General features: G+C 36.3%; 1 protein-coding gene and 1 non-coding gene across 2 annotated transcripts in view; one reads left to right on the top strand and one right to left on the bottom strand.

The window, feature by feature from the left end:
• Nucleotides 1–15,026, top strand: part of SLC30A7 (solute carrier family 30 member 7) — a 90,343-nt gene extending 75,317 nt beyond the window's left edge. The window contains exons 10-11 of the mRNA XM_020906090.2: nucleotides 3,659–3,808; nucleotides 11,712–15,026. Coding sequence (XP_020761749.1) covers nucleotides 3,659–3,808; nucleotides 11,712–11,759 — 198 coding nt within the window. The 3' untranslated portion in view covers nucleotides 11,760–15,026. The remainder of the gene's footprint in view (nucleotides 1–3,658; nucleotides 3,809–11,711) is intronic.
• On the bottom strand, nucleotides 1,800–1,906 carry LOC139035325 (U6 spliceosomal RNA). Its single transcript, XR_011487995.1, has one exon. It is a non-coding gene; the product is annotated as a U6 spliceosomal RNA (small nuclear RNA).
• Nucleotides 15,027–20,928: the final 5,902 nt, after the last annotated feature.

Below are 20,928 nucleotides of genomic sequence, written 5' to 3'. Positions count from 1 at the left end.
AAAGGGGCAATTTAGTGACTGCCTACTCTAAGCTGGCCCCTATACTAAGTGATGTACATATATTGTTTCTGTTCTTCAAATTAACCATACAGGCTGTTTCCTATTCCTTTCCCTAGGAAATCTGAGTAAAATTGAGGCTCGGAAGATTTAAATAACTCATCTAAGGTCACAGATGGTAGCGGCTGAATCAGAATTCTAATCCATATAATTCTGGCTTTAGAAGCTCCTACTCTTTTTGTTGTACCACACTGTCAGAGCAAGAAGAGCAACATAGACTTTCATCTGTAACTTCACTTTCTGCACATTTTTAATTTGAGGAAAGTTAATGCCAGTTTCTATAAGAGCCATTCCTTAACTTATGCTTTAGAATAACTGCAAGAATGTACTTGCACTGCTGTTTCAACGGAGGTAGAAGAAATCTCTTCAGTCACCGTGTTGTTTCACTAGCAGTACACCATTCATGAGGATAGTCTTTAGAAAAATGTGGAGGATATCAGCTTCAAACCCTCTGTCTTCAGAGTCCTGAAAGAGGAAGAGAAAGTCCATCTTGCCCTGTTTCCCCAGTAAAAGCAGTTTTTTTGTTTTTTTAAACGGGCACAATGGGTATTGTCTCAGTTTCCTACCAGGAGTCTTGGAGCTCATAGAAGGTAATCCTACATGCATCAGATTCTGATAAAAGTAAATATTTTGATAAAAAGTTCAACCTTTTCTTAGTTAACATCCCAAATAGATTACTTAAGAATCAGAGAATCTCAGAATTTGAAAAGATCTTATTATTCACTTGGTCCAGACTTCTATCTGTTGCAAGAATCTCCTCTGCAACATTTAGTTGGTCATCCAGCTTCTTGACCATTTCCAGGAACCAGTGTTTAATCTCTTCACAGAGTAACCTCTTTCTCTTTTAAGTTGATCTAATTGTTATCAAAGATCTTTTTACATTGAGCCTCTTTTAACTTCTGAGTTCTGATCTTAGTTCATCTCTTCCAGCTCTACTATCTACAGAGATACTGAACAATAGCAGTAGCTGGGTATCTTTGTAAAGATTTTCCTGTCTTCAGTGGAATACATCTAATGTTTTTTTTCTTAAGTGTTTTCTATACATTTTTGGTAGATAGCTTTTAGTAAGTTAAGGAAGTGTCCTTCTAAGCATAAATAGGGGTTGAATTTTATTAAGTAATTGTAGTTCTTTTATTAAAATGATTGATTTTTCTCCTTTGCTTCATTAATTGAAGAGTAACAGTAATAGAATTTCTGATATTTATTGTTTCCTTCTTGGGATAAACCTAACTTAGTCATGATACCTTAGTTTTTTTGCTATACTATTGGATTTAGCTTACTTAATTCATAAGAGAATTCAGCTTATATGTTACTGTCTTTTATCTGGTTGGGGATCAAGATTATTTTTACCTATATGAGATAGCACCTCTTTTTTATTTTCTGGCAAATCTAGGAGTTAAGTTACTTGAAAGTTTTCTCTCTGGGACTTGGCAGAGTTAGGGGAGCTTTATGAAAGAGAACTTTTATTACCTTTTCAGTTTTTAATTGTCCTTTCATATTTTCTGGGTTTTTTTTTTTTCCTTTATATTACGGAATTTTCTGTATTTTCTGAAATAATTTCCCCAAATTTATTCATTTCTGTCTATTTTTTTCAAATTGTGTTTTTTGTTGTTTTTCTGATTTTATTATTTATTTATTTTTTCCAGCTTTACTGAGGTAAAATTGATAAATTAAAATTGTATATATTTAAAGTGTACAATTTGATGTTTTGATATACATGGACATTGTGAAATGACCACCACAAAAATAGGGAACACTTCACAAATTTGCATGTCATTCTTGCACAAGGGCCAAGTTAATTTTCTCTGTATCATTCTAATTTTAGTATATGTGCTGCCAAAGCAAACACAAAATTGAGCGTTTATTCATTTTATATACATACATATACTGTTTACTGAGCCCTTACTTGCAGGCCAGGCTTAGATGCTTAGAGTTTTAGGTGTTCAGGATATAACCATGAAACTCAAAAATAAATCCCTGCTCTTATTGAGCTTGAGTTCTGTCAGAGTAGACAGGAAATAAACAATTTAGATAACATAAGTAATGTGGCATGTGTCATTAGCTGCTGAAAAGTAAAACAAAGCAGAGAAATATAAAAATAAAAACGTTGTTTTAGCTAGGATAACAGTGGAAAGGCTTCCTGAGAAGTTGGTGTTTGAGTAAGGGCCCACGTAAAGCAGAGCAGTCATTATTGTGAAAGGAGGCACACTCCAAGCAGAGGGAGTCACAAACGCCCTGAGACAGGCGTGTTTCAGACTCTTCAGAGTGGTGAGGATGCTGCTACAGCTGGGGAAGAGGAAGCAAGGGCAGGGGGAGGAGATGACCTAAGAGTGGTCAATAACAAGCGGCCACATCACATGGGTCCTTGAGTTATTGTGGAAGCACTGGTTTGGGTTCAGAGTAAGATGGGAATCTACTAAGGATTTTGAGCAGAATGAAAGCATCTGATTTAAAGCAACAGAACCTCACTTGGGCTCCTATTTTGAGACTAGATGAAGAGGTTCAAGGCTAGCAATAGGGAGACCACTTACTTAATCAAACTAGAGTGGCTTTAACTGGACTGATAGCAGTAGAGATGGTGAAAAGTATTAGGATTCTACTTGGTTGTAATATTGTATACTCATATGTTGATACATTCATATATTATGGTGTTCCCTTTTATGGTTTCTTAAATCTGTTATTGGTAGTTGTTTTCCTTTTTCATTTTGTCCTTTGTTTAGTTACATATTTATTTTATTTTTTTAACTCCATCAGTTTGTCTTGTCACTGGTTCTCAACCTCAGGGTGAGGAACACGTAGGGAGCCATTGAAAAGACTTAGAGCCATCCCTCCCGTTTTTAGTTGTCACGTGAGTTGGGGAAGGGTATATGTTGGCATTTAGTTTCCTGGGTCCTGGGAGTGCAAAGATCCTGTCGTTTCTGACAGTTGTACACAGTGAAGACTCATCCTGTCTAAAATATGCCCCCACTGTGTATAAAACACTGACTCTAGCTCATTGATTTTTTTCAAAGAAGTAGTGTTTTGACATTGAGAATTCCATCATTTCCACATTTCTGCTTCCCATGCTTTATTTCTTTTCTGTTTATTTCTTAAGTTGACTTTGTTGTTCTTATCCTAATTTGTTAGCTCATTTGTATTTATATTTATCCTCTGATCGATGTATGGTTGACTCTTGAACAACATAGGTTTGAACTGCACGTTCTACTTATACATGGATTTTTTTCCCCAGTGGTGATTCCACAGTACTATATGATCCATGGTTGGTTGCATCCCCAGATTTTTGACTGAGCGGCAGGCTGGTGTCCCTTCCCCTGCACTGTTCTCCGGTCAGCTGTATTTGAAAATGTAAATTTCCCCTAGGCACTCTCAGCTACACCCTACAAAGTTTGATATGTGTTCATTTATATTTCCTGAACACCTGTCATAGTACCAGCGTATAGTAAGTACTCAGTAGGTGTTTGTTAATCAGTTTGAACCCACCCCACCAGCCCACGTTCTTCCTTAGAGGGTACACTCCATGTTTACTGATGTGTTGTGTAATGATTTTAGTTGCATCCACTTATATTTGATTTCACGTTAATATCTGCTCTTCATATTTTAGGTGCAGCAGTTGCAAGGAGTTTACAGTTTACAAGAACAGCATTTTTGGACCTTATGTTCTGATGTTTATGTTGGGACCTTGAAATTAGTAGTAGCGCCTGATGCTGATGCCAGGTGGATCTTAAGCCAAACGCATAACATTTTTACTCAGGTATGATATTTTTACTAACCTCTTTTAAGGGTCTAGGAATTTATTGTATCTACTAGTTTTAAAAATATTTACTATTTAACATATTAAATATATATATATATATATTCTATACCATGAGGTATATATAAAAGATTTTTTCAATCACAGAGTCAAATTTGGGAGATCTTTGCTTTTGTGAATACTCTTAATGAAGATAGTCCTGTTTATTCGTCATTGAGCTGATTTGAGCTCCTTATGAAAAACTAGATTCTCCCTTACTGACACTCCTTATAAGACATGTTATATGCTGTTTGAAGCTAGGAATTCTAAGATAGTATTTGGAATAAGAATAATGCCTGGTCAGTCACTTTAACTTAAAGCAAACTCTCCTAACATTTTTGTCGATAGCAAAGCCACCGCTCCTTCTTTGTGATTTAATGACTTAAGATGCTCTTGAGTTTTTCTTAATTCTGTATATGGAATCATGAATTAGTCAGTTCATGGCTGCAACCAAATTATATCAGGTAATGTTTATGCCATCATGAGTTGACATAGTGACTGATAAACTAAAAGTGATTACTAGATTATTCTGAACCTACTGGGAAAATAAGAACATCATGTCAAGAATATCTGAGGAGAGAGAGACCACAGATTTTTTTTTTGGAGGGGGGTGGTTCTGGTTTGCTGGAAATATTTGGCAGAAAATGTAGATGTTGACACTGCTGTCAAATTTATCTAACACATAAATCTAATGTGGAAACTGGTTCCATGCCATAAAAATCTGTGCTTAAAAACTGACCCAGGCCTCCTAATGTGATGCGGTGGGAAGTATACCTGACCTGTGTAGTACTCTTGCCAGAAATGATTAATGTAAATCCAGTCACTAATAAACAACCAGACAAACCCAGCTTGTGGCCTGTCACCCTGGACTCTTAAAAAAGTGTCATGAAAGGAATAAATGGAACAATAGTGGCTTTTTCTAAATTAGAGGAGACTTCACAATTAAATGCAGTGTGTGGTGCCTGATTGGACCTTAAACCGGGGAGAAACATCACAAAGGAAATTTCTGGGTAATCAGGAAATTGAATTATGGATGCATAATAGTTCACATAATTGTGTAGGTGTTAAACTTCTTGGGTATGATACAGTACTGTGGCTATAGAATAAAACTCATGTTCTTAGGATTTACATGCCAAAGGATTTAGTGGCAGAGCATCAGGATGTCTAACTTTCCAATGCTTCAGCAAGAGTGAAAAGGATTACAAATAAATACACATACAGAAAAAAAAAGCAAATATGGCAAAATGTTAGCAATTGGTTTATATAGGTGATGGGTAGATAGGTATTTATTGCGCTATTCTTTTTGTCTTTAAGTCTCTTTCAAACTAAAAAGTTCAAAAATAAAACTTCGGTGGCTCCTCATTACCACCAGGATAAAGCCCAAACTTTCTAGCATGACCCAGTTCACTTTTCAAGCCTCTCTCTTGCTATTCACTGCCATGTACTTCATACTCCAGCCCCACTAGACTCTACTTATCTGTGTGAGACAAAAATCCTACTCTAATGTGAAGGTCCGATTCAATTGTTACTTTCTCTCTAAGCCTTAAAGACCCTTCTAAGCCTCATATACAAATGAGAGAAAGAGAGAGGGACAGATGGACAGTTTAAATTCAGGACCTTAGCATAAATTAAATGATCTCTCTTGTCTAATAAAAGAGAGATGTATGGTTATGTTCCTTTGGAATAATTAATGAAATGGTCCTATAACATAGGCAACAGCAAGACTTACTCTACTGCAAAACAATATACTAGTACCATTTATTTATCCTAGACTTTTAAGAACCAAGTCTTTTCTTAGCAGGTGCTGTAAGAAATCTATACTATTGTGAGTTTCATAATGCAGCATGTAAAGACCTTCACAGTAAGTCAGAATCCTTCTCACATCTCCTCCCTTTTTCAGCGGCAAAAAGGAGAGCATGGCTAGCCTTCAGTAGCTTTTAACAACCTTGCTTTCCACTGCCATTTCTAGATCATGATTCTTTCCTTCAGTCTATCGATTTTCTCCTAGTTATACCATGTCCTTCCACCCTCACAGCATGAGTGTCTGTCCAGCTCTAGAATACCTCATGCTGTCCTAAAACTTTGGCACTTAAGTCACAGTTCTCTCTCTGAGAAAGGAGTGCGATTTACAGGTTTAGAAATGCACAAGCAGTGGTGTCTGGGCTAAGAACTGCTGAAGTTGTCATTGAAGTATGTGGAGGGAGGTTCTTCTGGTAACCGTAGAAATCTTGGCTTTGAAAATGGCTGAAATTGAGTTTACTCAGCTGCTTCTTTGGTTTTGGAAGCTGTGTTTGGGTTTTGAAAATTTTCAGCTCTAAAACATATTTATGCCTTTTTATCAGCTAAGGTCAAAGCAGCTTGATTTCATTGCTTGCAGAGACCAAGGACTGTCTTAGGCTTGCAGTGAAAATGGTTCAACACATTTTTCCCAGTGAGGAGAGTGAAGTCACCCTGCTCGTAACTTTCATTCCACACATTTAATGATTGTAAGTTGATGTGTGATAATTATTTTGGTTCTGAAATATGTGAAATTGAAGGATTTTTAAAAAATTATTTTCCTTTTCTGCTTATGCCCTCATCACACATATTCATTATGCTATGAGTATATCCTAGGGCTTGCAGTAACATTTTCAATTCTTGAATTGAAATTTAAGTTTTTTACATTTTTAAAAAATTTGAATTATATCTTAATCATAGATTTTACTTACCAAAAGTAATAAAACTCAGATTGCTTCATTTTTTAGAAAAAAATTACACTAATGCTTTAAGTACTTTTCTTGTAGAAAGACTTTAAATACTGGTGGCCTTAGGTCCAAAAGACCAAAAAAAGAATTTTCTCAATTACCTGGTGCTTCTATGATATTTTAAAGTATTTTTCTTAGAGCTGATCTTAAATTGATTAAAAATTTTTTTAAGTTGTTCTTGTTAAAATTTGTATGGAGATAACTTTGAGGTTAACATTAAATTTGAGAACTATAACTTTTTGTTTTATTTATAAATATGTAAGCTTTGTGACTCTTTTGGAACTGTACATTAAGCATGTCTTTTTATTTTCATTTTCCATAGTTATCACTTAATCATGAATGGTTAAGGCAGCTGGGTTGCTGTCACGAATGTAGAATAACACAAGTGAATTGGTAGAAGTCTCTTCAGTATTTATATTTCTTTGGGATTATTAGTTAAGTGATAATCCAGTTTTAAACTACAAGGTTTTTGTTGACATTGAAAAAGTCCATTCTCCTCACTGCATGCACTCACTTTTTAAAAATGATGTATCTTTTGGGAATTGATGAACTAGAAAACATTATTTACATTTAGTATTTGAACAGGATGTGGATGTGGGAAACTGGATGAGGAAAGCAGTTTATCGTTTTGTGTTTCTTGTTTTGAACTGGCTGACATTATCTGTTAATTTTTTAGACACACTTTTGTTTAGAAATAATGTTAGAAGAAAAATCTAGAACATGCTTGGGCTCATAACCCTCCTCAGCCCCACAAAGCAGAGAAGACAATTTAGATGAATGCATGTTATTTACTCTTCAGTAGAACTTCTATCTTGATATCTTCCATTTTTCTCTTCTGGCCTGTTTCTGCCTGTTAAGTCCTAACTCCTCAGCTTCCTGCTTCAGCCTTCTGTGCTCTAGGCTCTAGGCCCAAAATAGAAGTGTAACACTGATACCCAGGAGGAACCTGAAGAGCCTCCTCACTAGCCCAGTTGAGAGTTCCCCAAGATTCAGAACCTCCCACCTCCACCACTCTCCTGCATGCATAATCCCTTCAGTGTTTCTGACAGCAGACATCACCCCACCTTGTTGTGTCCTGGGAGGTGAGTAGAAAGGAGGAAAAAGCTATCCAGTCTTCCAGGTGGTGAGCTCTTTTTCCACCCTTTCCTGTTTTGGTGGGGGGCGGTGGTTAATCTTTTGTAAGTGTTGGTTGTTTTTCATTAGTCCACAGGGTTTAAGTGCTCATTTGTTGATGATGGTGGATATAACAACAGCATCAGCAGCTGGCCTTACTGAGAGCCCTCCACATGCCAAGCACTGTGATGGGTGCCTAATGCATCAGTCTATCCTTACGAGACAGGTGGGGTATTAGCCCCAGTTTATAGAAAAAGGAGCCCAGACCCACGTGATTGTTCATGACTTGTAATTTCATCATTTTCAGTCACTATTTCATGAATTCTGAGATGATTTTGTTTTCACATGAGAGACTAAGGCAGTTTTTCAAAAATTCATTTTTATGGGGTAAAGATTAATACTTTCAGTCAAAAACTAAAGTAGAAAGTTTCTATAGTTTTTGAGAATTGGTAGAGAAGTACAATCATTAATTTTCTACAGCCATATTATTTTTCTAAATTTTCTTAGAAGCATGGGTGTTTAAAATAACTGTCTTTCCCATTTTTAAAAGTTTTAACTGATTTTTTTATGGTTTGTACATGATTCTCAGGATATAAGATACAAATATCCTATGGTTTTCACTTTTTTGAAGGACAGCCCTCAGCAGGCCTCTGAGTGCTAGTGTCATCCCAATAGTAGAATATTTAAGGGAACCAAGCACCGTTTTGATCTCCTGGAGTATTTGTCATGAGAATAAACTATATAGGAAACCTAGTTTGTGTTCAGAAAGTAGGTGACATACTATAGGAGTCTTTGAAAATTTCACTTTTTCTCTCTACTTTGAAGGAAATTTAGAAAGGAAAATAGAAAACTAGAAGACCTAAAGCTGTGCCCATCCAGCCAGATGGGTGAAACACATCACTTTTCTGTTAGACAGAGCTTTTGTATGAAGCAGTGGGCCCTCAGGGGAAAAATACCAGCTTGAGTAATTAACTCATGATTATGCAAATATCGGTTTACCTAGCCTCTTTGTTTTCTCCCCTTTTTTTTTGTTGCCTTGGGCTACCTCATTTCTTATTACCATCTTCACTGTATTTGGGCCAGGATTTAGGAAAGTGGCAGAGATAATAATGGGAGACCAACTTATTTTGTCCATTTAACTTTCATTAACAAGTTTGTTGAAAAGAAATTCAGCCACTTTATTTGGGCAATAAAGAGTTGGATACAACTTGACCACTGAAGAACAACTTGAGGTTAGATATGCAAGAAATTTGCAAAAGGGTTTCCTAAATACAGATATTTTGGGGCCCATCTGGGTTGAGTAAATCAAATATAATCAATCATAATTTGTTTTTTATAGCATGTAAAATCTTTCTCATATGTTCACACATGATCCTTACAGTAGTGCCTATTACGTAACAAGGGTTTATTAAATGTCAAATACTGGATGAATACACAATAGTTTTGTGAGATAGGATTGATATTTATCCACAATTCTAAACGAGAAAAACTGAGATTCTGTTTCAGTTTTTAGCTTAAAATCGTAAGATATTAAGTTCTATCTTTTTTCTGCCACAGACCTCTTTAAGGAGTGCATGCTATTAAATTCATTTTCAGAGAACTTTAACTTTACCACAGTAAGGATTTTCTTTTCCTTTTTAATGAGACAAAGAAGCTAACATGTTTTCTGTGCTGGAAAGGCACTGGGGTCTTATCGGGCTTTTTATTTCATTAGAGCAGCTCCTGCCTCTTTGGGCATTCATAGTGTTGGGCAGAGCCCTCCAACTTGAATGCTAGGGGGAAAGAAAGCCATGCTAGAAGCAATGCTTTGAAGAGCCCAGAAATTCCTATGAAAAGGTAGCATTATTATTTTATCCCCCACTCTGGATTTTCCTTTCTTTTAAATGTTCTAATTTACTTTTCATTCTGTGTTACTGACAAAGTGCTTATTGTAACTGATTGTATGCTTTAATGTTTTTCAAATTGTTTATTTGAAAGAAGGAAATTAGTAGAATTTCACTTCATCCAACTGTTAATTACTTACTGTGTGGTGGGCACTACTTGAGGTTCTGGGAGTCAGCAGTGAAAAAATAGACAGTCTTTTTATTTCAGAGAGAGTCCATTATCAATGGAGAGTGACAATAAACAGTATCACAGCAAAGAAGTTTTATGATATATTAGCAAGTGTTATAGATAAGGAGAGCAGAGTAGGGAGACCAGAGATGCTGAGGCATTTACCGTTTCTTGCACCAAGCTTTGTTTTTTTTTTTTCTTTATGGATGGATAGATACATAGATAGATGATATCTGTCTCATCGTCTCATCTGACATACTATATATACTTGATTTTTTATCATCTCCCCTCCTTCCTAGTTCCCGATAGCTTATAAACTCCATGAGCACAAGGTATTTTATACCTGTTTTGTTGGCTATTGTATTCTCAGGGGATAGAACAGTACCAGGAATTCTAAGAGATGCACAAAACTATTTGTTGGATGAATGAATTGACTGCATTTGATATAGGGTGGTCAGAGTAATCCTCACTGACATCTGAGTAGAGATGTGACAAGAGAGGGAATATGTCACGTGGCAGTCTTGAGGACCATTGTTCCAGGCAGAAGAGCCAGTTGTGGCTGGAACAGAGTGACCAAAGGGAGAAGAGTACAAAATAAAACAAGAGAGGGAATCGGGGACCAGATCATGGGAGGGCTTTAAAGGCCACTGTAAGGACTCAGACCTAAGGACTAAGGGAGATTAAGCTGTTGTTGGGTTTGAGTGATAGAGTGGCAGCACTGTAGTTGGTCTGCTGGAAACAGACCAAAGCAGTGCAAAGGCAAAAGAGTGAAAACTAGATCACAGGCCGTTACAAAATACAGGTAAGAGAGGATAGAGACTCAGGCCAGGGGATAGCCGTGGAGGTTCCGTAAAGTGATCAGAGCAGTTGCAACATTGAGGGAGGACTTGAGCTGGAGAAGATACCTGATCAGCAGGCTTGAGGGGAGGAGATAGTGATCAGCTTAGCTGTGTCTCGGTGCTTTCAGATGTTCATGAGTAGAACTATCAAGTATGTGGTAGGTAGGTTTCAGCCTACAAAAAGTGTGAGAATGTAGATGGTACTGAAAGTGTGAATATTGGGTAAGACCGTGTAGGGGGGAGTATCAAAAAAAAAGGGATCTGAGGATTGAGTCTTTGGGTATTTGAGTGTTCAAAGACAGGAGGCAGAACCCGCAAAGGAGACTGAGAAAGACTGATAAGTGAGGTAAAAGGGCAATCAGTGAGTACTCTGTGGAAGCTAAGAGTGGGAAAAGTGTTTCAGCAGGAGGAACTGATGCCCTGTGTCCTTGATGCTAGACTGGTTACTAAGATGAGGACTGAGAATTGAGCACTGGTCTGAGCAATTTAGGGAAAGTGGTTGGCCACAAAAGGAACCAAACGGTTTCAAGAGAGAAGAGAGTAAAGGAATTGTAGACAGCAAATATAGAAAATTTGATAACAGAAGAGATGGGGGCAATTTTGAGAGCAGTGTCCTTGAATAGCAAGTTTATATCTAAAATTGAAGGGGTGAGTTGGAGTGTAAAGGAATCAATAACTAATAGATGGTTTTACTTATTTCAGTGTTTACAAATCATTTATCATAGGAAGATTTAGATGGCATTGACTTCTGGTTTTAATAGCCAGCTCGTTGATCACTGTGGTGTTCTCTCTAGGAGAATACAGGTAGATGGGTAACCTCATTTTTCCAAAATTCACTTGGGCAAGGCATGTAATTAGTAGCACAGCTTTCTTTTGTAGAGCTATATGGAGAATCTTTTTATTTGTTTTTGTAACTTATTAACATACTTGTTTCTAAAATAAAATTATTGGCACTTTATGATGAAAAATAGAGAATTCTTTCCCAAAGAAGAGAAAAATAATTCTTCCCTTTTTCAGAAAGAAAGAAAATTTTTTTTCCCTACTACTTTTCAGAAATATATAGTCTGTTATAGTTTGTTTAATTTTCTCATTTTTTTTTTTTTTTTAACTTTTCAGGCCGGAGTGAGACAGCTTTATGTACAGATTGACTTTGCGGCCATGTAATGAGTGAAAAGAAACTCTGCTTTTTGGGGGGACCTAATTTTTCTGGTACTGTACAATCCTAAACATTGTACCTAGCTTTCTGAAAAGAGAAATCGTCACTACAGCTCCCCAGCGCCGAGTAGACCAGGTGGAGTCCGCCGTTTGTGCTCTGCCGGGAGTTTACAGCCAAGCGGTCAGAAGCGAGAGGACCTCTCCTGGACGTCTGGGCTGGTCTTTGTGCTCTTCTCACCAAACCATTTTGATTTCTGAGGTTTCTACTTTGGTTCCAGGGTATTGTTTTCTCGGTGTTGTTTCCTTTTTTTTTTTTTTTCATTTCAAATGCCCTCACTCCCACCCCTCATCCTAGCCAGTAAGAAATTCAGACTGTGGGTCTCTAATCATCTGGAATGTCTTCACTGAAGCTGCTGGAAACCACTGCTTTCATTCCCACAAAACCAGTGTTATTTTAAAAAAGAAAAAAAAAAGAAATGGAAATCTGTTTTATATGTAATGTCACAATTGTTGACGTTTTTCAATATAATCATATGTTTGTGAAATTGTTTGTACCTTGCAAACTTATGAACCAAACCATATTGGGTTTTCAAAGTGCCTTTGTATCAGAAAATGTATTTGCCAGCATAGAAATGTTCCATCAAAGGTCATGTGTATTTTTTTTTAATGGGTATTCTGTATTCTGTACAAAATAAGACTCTTGTTAGTAACATATACAGATGTCTTTTTGTGTACTTCAAGCATAGGTTTAGATACAGAAAAATTTGCCTTTTATTGCTCTCTCATCAAAAAATAAAAGGTGTTATTTTGCTTTTTAAATCAAATTCAGTTATTAAATTATTTTGTGGACTGTGTTTTCAAAACTTTGCAGATGCTTCTGTTATACAGACAGGTGTTTTGACTTATGACATCTGCTGAATTTCAAATTTCTAAAAAGCCACTGTGTCTATGATAAACTTTCCTGTATCTCTTTGCTGTTTTTAAAGATTCTCTTAATGAAAGGGAAAAGCATGTAGAGTGAAAGCAGAAAAGGTTGTGACAGTGTTATTTTGCTTTTTCATTTTTCAAATGCCAAGTCCTATGATTTGTTTTCCTATGCAAGCATTGCAAAAATACAGTTGCTTTCAGGAATCCTAAAGTGGCATTTTACTGAGTTTGAAGTATTGAAGGTATGGAGTAAATGTGCTAATGTAGAATTCCTAACACAAGTATCTTGAAAGTTCATAAATAAATTGATTTCTGGGTTCCTGTTTATTTGAAAAATAAAATTGCAATTTGAGATAAGTGCTCGAATACTCTACTTAAATATTCTCTGTGTTTTATGAAGAAATTGATCTGCATAGATATTTTCCAACTGTACTTTATTTTCTCATAATGTACATTCCTTTTTAACTGAAAGGGAAAAATTTTTAAAAAATTTTGGTGGGGGGGATCCCTGCAGGATGGAAATGAATGTTTAGAATGAAAATAAGTAATAAGCACTTTTTCACTGATGTGGCAGAAATCACTGTTGGTTTTTTCTTAAGTTTCAGAGTACCTATTACCCTATTTCTGACCTACAATTTATGAAATATACTGTAAACTACAGACTACTTGCTTCATGCTTTTCTAAACCACTGCAGATTGCCGTGAACTATTGATAGTCTCCTTTTTCTGCAGATTTTGTAGTATTTTCAAAGTATTTTTACATACTGCCAGGCAGTTCTGAAGCTAAAAATTCCCGTCAATAGAATACTTTTAAGTGAAACAATTGTTAAGATGTTTCAAGAGGGAAATATAAAAGGAAATGTTCTGATAACGGTACTGCTTTTTCACTGTAAGTATAAGTAGTCACTTGGAAGTTTGCATCCACTGCCAAGCCTGAGATACTCTGTAGGTTTTGGCATATTGTGGAAAGTGACAGGTCTGCTTGAAGGCAGGGACTTCGATGTGTGCCTTTAAAAACTAATTATGTGAAACTGTACTGATACTTCGCATACAGAGGTAATATTTGCATTGGCCTGTAAAATTTACCAGTGCACACTGAAGTTCCAGTTCTGCCTTTCACTGAGTCCTCCATTCCAAGTGAGGTTTTCTGTCAAAATATGCATCACTTTAACTTTTACACTCTCAGTACACAAGTGCATGAGTGTGGTTTTTTAGGACATTTGACCAAGATGAAACTCTTTATTTTGCACCTGTTATAAGAGATCTCCAATTCATATCATTTACCAGGTTGGCATTAACATTTATGATTTAATTAAATGTTCTTAAACCTGCGTGTACAACAGGAAAGCAATTTTTTTTCTCACTCTTAGGAAATACTTTTGTCTTCTCAGTGCTCTTGGCACAGATGTACTGCTAAAGTAGATAATTTCACTGAGAAATACTACTTGATTATTCTCATAAAATACATTTAGAATGTCTCTATTGGGGATTCTAATGTTGGGCTAATTTGGGGGGAAAACATCTGGGATATAATTTTGCTAATATTTTAAGAACCAAAATATAGTCTGGAGAACAAATTTGTATTGCTCAGGGAATGTTTACCTTGCCAAGTAAACTTCCCCAAATGGAAATATACCTAGACTAGTTTTGTGTTTTTACATCTGAGAACACATTGATGGAGATGAAGGCCTTAACCTATTCACAGCTCCCTTATTTTGCTGGCTCTTGTGTGCTTTGTTGAAAGACAGTATCTAGTTTATCTGTAGCTCAGTGTTCCTCATACGTCCCCACAGCCTCTTCTGCAGAGACATGAGGAAGTGGAAACAGATGTAACTGGCATTTCCCTTATACCTGGAATGCTCCAGCATTCTTCAAAGCCTGTTTGTATACACCAGTGGCCAAAATACTGTGACTTTTGTGCACCTTTGTTAAACAACCAAATCACTGACTCCAGATGCAGTTGATCAGAGTTCTAATATTTTTTTTAACCTCCTACGGAATAATCAATATGGTAGCATCCTCTAACATAATTCTGGGGCTTAAGAATAAAAATAATTCATCGCTGAACATAGAATTTTAGACTTTTACATCCAAGGAGACTGTCTGTAGAAGCAGTCTTGTTCTACCTCTCGTTTTGCAGATGAGAAAACGGAAGCCCAGAAATGCTGTCATTTGCTCAAGGTCACAGAGATAATTATAGTGGCAAAGTCAAGACAAGAATCCAGGTTTTCTGACTCCAAGTCAAGAGTTCTTTCTACTCTTCTGTACTGTGTCTCCAGTGTAATAATATTTGCCTTTATGTAAATGTGATGAAGAAGCATTTTTAAATAAAAAGACATCTGACCTCCATTTTTGGTACATTAAGGCACTTTATAAATGGAGTTTTACTGTATTATTTTTCATAGCTAATTATGAGGTTTAGAATATTATTTCCATAGTATTCTTTATGAAAGATATAATTAATTTTTTACTCTTTTTTACTTTTCTACTCTTGTGTAACCAGTTCCTGATTTTTTTGTTTTTTAATAGTGACATCTCTGCATTGGATACTTTTAACTTGTGAGTAAATTTTTCTGTTTATTGCCCAAGACTAAATCCAATTTAAGGCCTGATTAGTTTATTTTGATTATGTTCTGTGAATTGATACTTTTTAGAAACAAAGCTAATTCACAGGTCATATCAGTTCATTCTTGTTACTTTAAGTTTTCAGTCACTGGAGGGATCTTGAATTCTTAACATTATTCTCAGAGCCACACAAAATTGGGCATTAAATATTGTATAGAACAAAACAAAAATTTCAACAGGGTAGAATTTTGAAGTCTTACAGAGAATCCCAAATGTTAAATTGCAACTTTCAACTCTTCATTAAAAGCATTACCTTGAGAAAGTTAAACTTTGTTTTTCTTTTTGTCACTGTCTTGAAAACAAATTATTTTCCAATTCACAAGAACTTTGGCAAAAAAAAAAAAAAAGATTTTATTCTTCAAAGAACATTCAATAAAAGTTTTATTCAGAGAAGAAGATTGTTTGAAGACATGATCCCCCAAAAGTCTTCATGATCTAGATCTCTACCACAGAATCAAGACAATGAAAAATTATGTATTAAAAAAATATTTGCAGATATAGTTTTATTTAGTATAAATCAATGTGTCTTTGATGAGGGTGTCTTTGGTTTATGTTTAACCATTTCCTAACTACAAATTATACAGAAAGAACACCCTTTTATTAAGTATTTATGTATCAGGCTCTTTGTATGGCCTTTTTCATGTTATCACATGTAAAATCCATTTAAAAAAAAAGAATATTGCATGATATTGATTGACAGACTTTTTTCAAATATATTTTATCTTCTGATTCTCCTAATATGCTTATGAGGAAGAAATTCATGACTCCATTTTACAGATGAGGAAGCTGTTTTGAGAGAATGTAAAGGAACTGACGGGAATGGCCAGTAGTAGAGCACTGATTCCAGATCAAGTACTTTTTGGTGACAACTACTCTGTTTTTTGTATGTCATTCTGTAGTGATTTAAAGATCCAGGAAGTTATATCAGACTTAAATACACTCCTATAAAATTATGAGGCTTCCCAGGTGGCTCAGTGGTAAAAAAAAAAATCTGCCTGCCAAGCAAGAGATGCAGGTTTGATCCCTCGGTTGGGAAATTCCCTTTGGAAGGAACTGGCAACCCACTCCAGCATTTTTGCCTGGGTAATCGCATGGAGAGAGGAGCCTGGTGGGTTACAGACCATGGGGCCGCAGAGTTGGACACGACTGAGCGACTAAGCACAGCACATAACGTTTGTTTAGACTCAGTCCTTTGGATCCTCTCCTACGCTCACTACCTTTGCCATTTAACTTAAACTCTGCAGACTAAAATGAACAATCAGAGCTCCTTTAAGCACTTTTAAGATCATTTTTTCGAAAAATGTAAAATGTTTTCTTGACACAGAGTTAACTGCTTAAAAGAGACTGACTCAAGTGTCAGCACCAGTGTGAGTGAAGAGAAACACCTCCTGGCCAAGAGACATTAAATTAATGGGTAGGAAGTTGTCTTCTAAGAAGTACAGATGATTTTGCACTTCATGAGAGGGATGTGTATAATTTGATTTACATTACATTTTATAGACTTTATAGCTCTTCAAAAGGAAGAAATATATTTCATAATTAGTGTTAATCTATGCTTAATATTTAACTGTGAACTCTTCCCATGGCTTTGAAAAGTTTAATATTTGTAACTTTGATCATGGTAGAAAGTCTGTAAAAAAAGAATGTCTTTGTCTCATACATCCTATTACCACCAAATTTAGCATGAATTTACACTTACATGCTCAGTAAATGTTTGGTTAACCAATGAGTAACTATTGTAGTCAGCAGTGGATACACAAGTAAGGTAAAACCAGTAATTTACTATTTATTACAGAAGACATCTTAGCGTTTCTTTGGCATTTTTGCACAGATAAGTGACTTTATATTCACTATGGCCATTTTTTTTTTAAAAAGTCACCCTGTAAGCTACTCCTTCATTTTAATAGAGGAACAGTGGAAATATAGAGATGTTTTCCATTTTGCACGCTGTGTTTGGACAGCAATTTGGTAGAACTGGGACAGTGGAACCTGGATCACCTGAGTTTTTATATTTTGTGTATTTTGAATGAGAAACCACAGTCTCTCTTTTTGTAGGAAATTGCCATATTCCTATTATCCAATACTTTAAGGGCCTGTGTATAACATTCTATTTCATTTATCCCAGATGCATTTTCATCCAAAACTCTTTCAAAGGTCTATCTTGAAATCAACACTACATGTATTCACTGATTTAAATATTCCTAAGGTAGTTTATATCTTCTCTTTTTTCCCCTCTAAATACTAAATTTTAGTAGACTTTCTATTTCTTATTTTCTGTCTCTTTTCATTACTGCTGCCAATGTAAAACTTCTCTTTCACTGGCAAAAAAAAAAATCTTTGTTTTGAATGTTAGTATTTGAATTTTATGTATCATATGTCAATTACACTCAGTATTCCATTTTGAACTAGACATATCCTGTCAAGAGCTTGTCATGTAGTCTCATCACTTCCTCTAACAGTAACAAATTGAGTGATATATCTGCCTAAGTGATATTTTGCCCCAACATTTGTGAGTCTGATCAACAAACAGAATGAGTCTTCTGTATCAGAAATACTGTGAATGAAAAGCTGCCAAACCCCTTCTTGGTATAGTTTAAATACCCCTGCAACACTTTACCCCCCTGTCTTTAATGGTTTAAACATATGGCCACGTTTGATTTGGGTTTGATTTCTTTGGTGAAGAGTACACCATCAAAACTTTTCTAAATAAACATTTGAGCACAAGGCTAGGTTGGAATGTCAAAGACTATATTGTAATTGGTTTGAATATACTAGAGTGAGCAATTATGATTTGCCTAAGAACAACATAAATTCCAAATGTGTATTTCACTTTTTTCTACTTGAAGACATTCATGTATTTTGTTTAACCTCAGATGTATTTAAAAAGAATAATAAGTGATTGTTATCAAAATTCTTCCAATAAAATTTCTGTTAAAAAGTTTTCACCTGAATTGTCTATTCGTTTGATGAAGCTCCAATTCTTTGGCCACCTGGTGTGGAGTTGACTCACTGGAAAAGACCCTGATGCTGGGAAAGATTGAGGGCAGGAGGAGAAGGGGACAACGGAGGATGACATAGTTACATGGCATCATCAACTCAATGGACATGAGTTTGAGCAAACTCTGAGAGATGAAGGACAGGGAAGCCTGGTGTACTGCAGCCCAAGGGGTTGCAAAGAGTTGGACACGACTAAGTGACTAAACAACAACAACCTGAATTGTCTATTAGTTTGATGAACAGAAAAGACCACTGTGAATCTAAGTTACTGGAACAGATTCTGGAGGACTTACGGAATGTAAGGGGAAGAATGACTTTTAGGGCCCAGGAACAGCAAGACTGATCAGGAGAGAGGAGATGGTAGGAGACTTGGAAATGTCTCAACACTGAAGATCCTCACTGTAAATTGTCTTACTCATTATTTTATCTCATAGACAAATCTCAAAGTATCTCCAGATATTTAACCTCAAATTATTGTCTTACCTTGTTCTCTATCATCTCAGCTCACAGGAAATGAAGACCACCAATATCCATTATCCTTCCAAATTTTTTCCTCTATAATCAAGAAATTCTTTTTTAAAATAACTTCTTTGCAAAACCCCAGATCCCACTCATCCCATCTTCTCAAACATACTCTTATCAAAGCAGTCTCTTCCTTACCATCAACCTGTGCTATACGATGAGGGGTTTATCCTCAGTGTGTGTGTGGTCAGCTATCTCACGTGTGGCCTACGTGCACTTCTTGCTCTCTAACTGTAGCACTTAGTAATACAGCTTCACTCCTCCCTCCCTAGCTTGTAGAGTTAATCAAAAGCCATCAGTGGCTTACTTCTTGTCACGCCATGGCAGAACTACCAGCATCTCTAATTTTACTTTTCCCACTCAAATCTCTTTTCAACTCCCATTTCTGTTCAGAATTCCTTCAAGAATTCTTAGAAATCTAAATATTGCCTTTGCCACCTCCCATATCCTGAATCCCCTATCAAAAAGTCCTGCATTTATTGGAAATCTTTTAAACTCACCTTTCCATTCCCATTGCCCTGTCTAGTACTTCATTGCTGTGTTCAGAGTCACAATGTGGAATTGTCTGACTTCTCACCTATTCAATGCCCAACTCTAGCCACCTCCATTTCAGCACCCACCCTCACACACCCTCAACACAACACAAAAACAATTCTGGCCTTAGCCAGGAAGTACAAGGAATTTCTGCTGAATCAGACTCCTATCTAAGTTCTTTTCAAACATGTCCCCTATTCTAGTTTCCTGACTACCTTCTGCTGGCCCTTTTGCATAGAGGACTTTGACCTCCTAGAGCTGAAGCACCTGCCCTGCCTTTCCTGTGCTCTCCAATCAGCCTCTGGCCTCAGGGAAGTCTACAGTGGTTAACAGTTCACTACCCAGTCTTTTGAGTTTTTGCTTCCTTCCCCCAGAAGCCAACCTGTGTTATACTAACGAAGTAAGCTTCCCAGTTGCCACTTTTAATTCCTTCAGCTCAGGAATCTTGAGTGGCTCTCTTAAATGCTCATCAAGCAACTTGTGATACTTTTATTTCCCTCTTTATTCAATCTCATTACTCATGATACAGAATAAGCAAACTTTGCATTACTCTAGACCATGGAAACAGCAAAGAAAGGGAGAAGAAGCAAGCAGGTTTAACAGATTAGACAGAAAGACAGTAATTTACTATTTTTCATTCTGCATGAAAAAGAGAAAAAGACAACACTACTTTAACAGGATTCTAGCTCATTCGAATACTCTGTCAGCTCATCCAGCTCTACTACACTTTAAAGATAATTTACCATGAAGTCCAGGCTTTAATAAAATCCTATAACCAACAGGAGTAATAACAGCATGACTACTCATCTGGCACAGTTTAAGCATCAAAATTTATTGAAAAAATGGGTTATGCTTTTAATATGAAGTTTAGCACCTCTTTGAAAAATAGTTCTATATGGATTGCCAAAGTGAACTGTATTCTTTGTAGGGCATTCACTGCTAAAGCCAGAAGAAAAACAAAATCATATGAAAACAAAAGCATTCCCCAAAATATTTCCTGACTTTAGGAGGTCAGGAAAGCATAGGTACAGTTTCATAGAACCCTGCCATTTGACCTGGACTTTTGAAAACATTGCAACTGCTTCTAAAACTATAATAAGGTCTATCTGATTAGCCATTAGGGTGTTTTTCTACTCTAAGCATTGTTAGATCAGATTGTTGTTCAAGTTCACAGGGGTTATCTGTCCCGTATGTGCATCATACTACTTCCCCTTGAGCAATAATTTGTACACAGTTCATATTGATTTCCTCAGAACTTCAAAACAAGACAAAGTCACTACATTTGTAGTTAAATCAGAACAAAGACTTCCCATTGGCTTGCAAAGAAAACCTGGTAGTGGTGGCCACCAACTAAGGAAATCCTCAAGAACTACAACTGAGAGAAGAATTTTTCTGTTTGATAAGAGTTATGATTTCAAAAGGGCAGTGTATACCCCTGTTGCTGATTTCCTCTGTCCACCTCTGCACATGGGTCAGAACGTAAGCCCAATCATGAAAGAGTCACAGAGCAACAGAGTAAACAGAACTCCCAGTTTCTGAACAGAGCACCAAAAAAAAAAAAAAAAAGGAACCT

This window comes from Odocoileus virginianus, chromosome 5, assembly GCF_023699985.2.
Source record: "Odocoileus virginianus isolate 20LAN1187 ecotype Illinois chromosome 5, Ovbor_1.2, whole genome shotgun sequence".
NCBI lineage: Eukaryota > Metazoa > Chordata > Mammalia > Artiodactyla > Cervidae > Odocoileus > Odocoileus virginianus.
The sequence above is the reverse complement of the archived record's forward strand: the minus strand, read 5'-3'. Positions and strand labels throughout refer to the sequence as shown.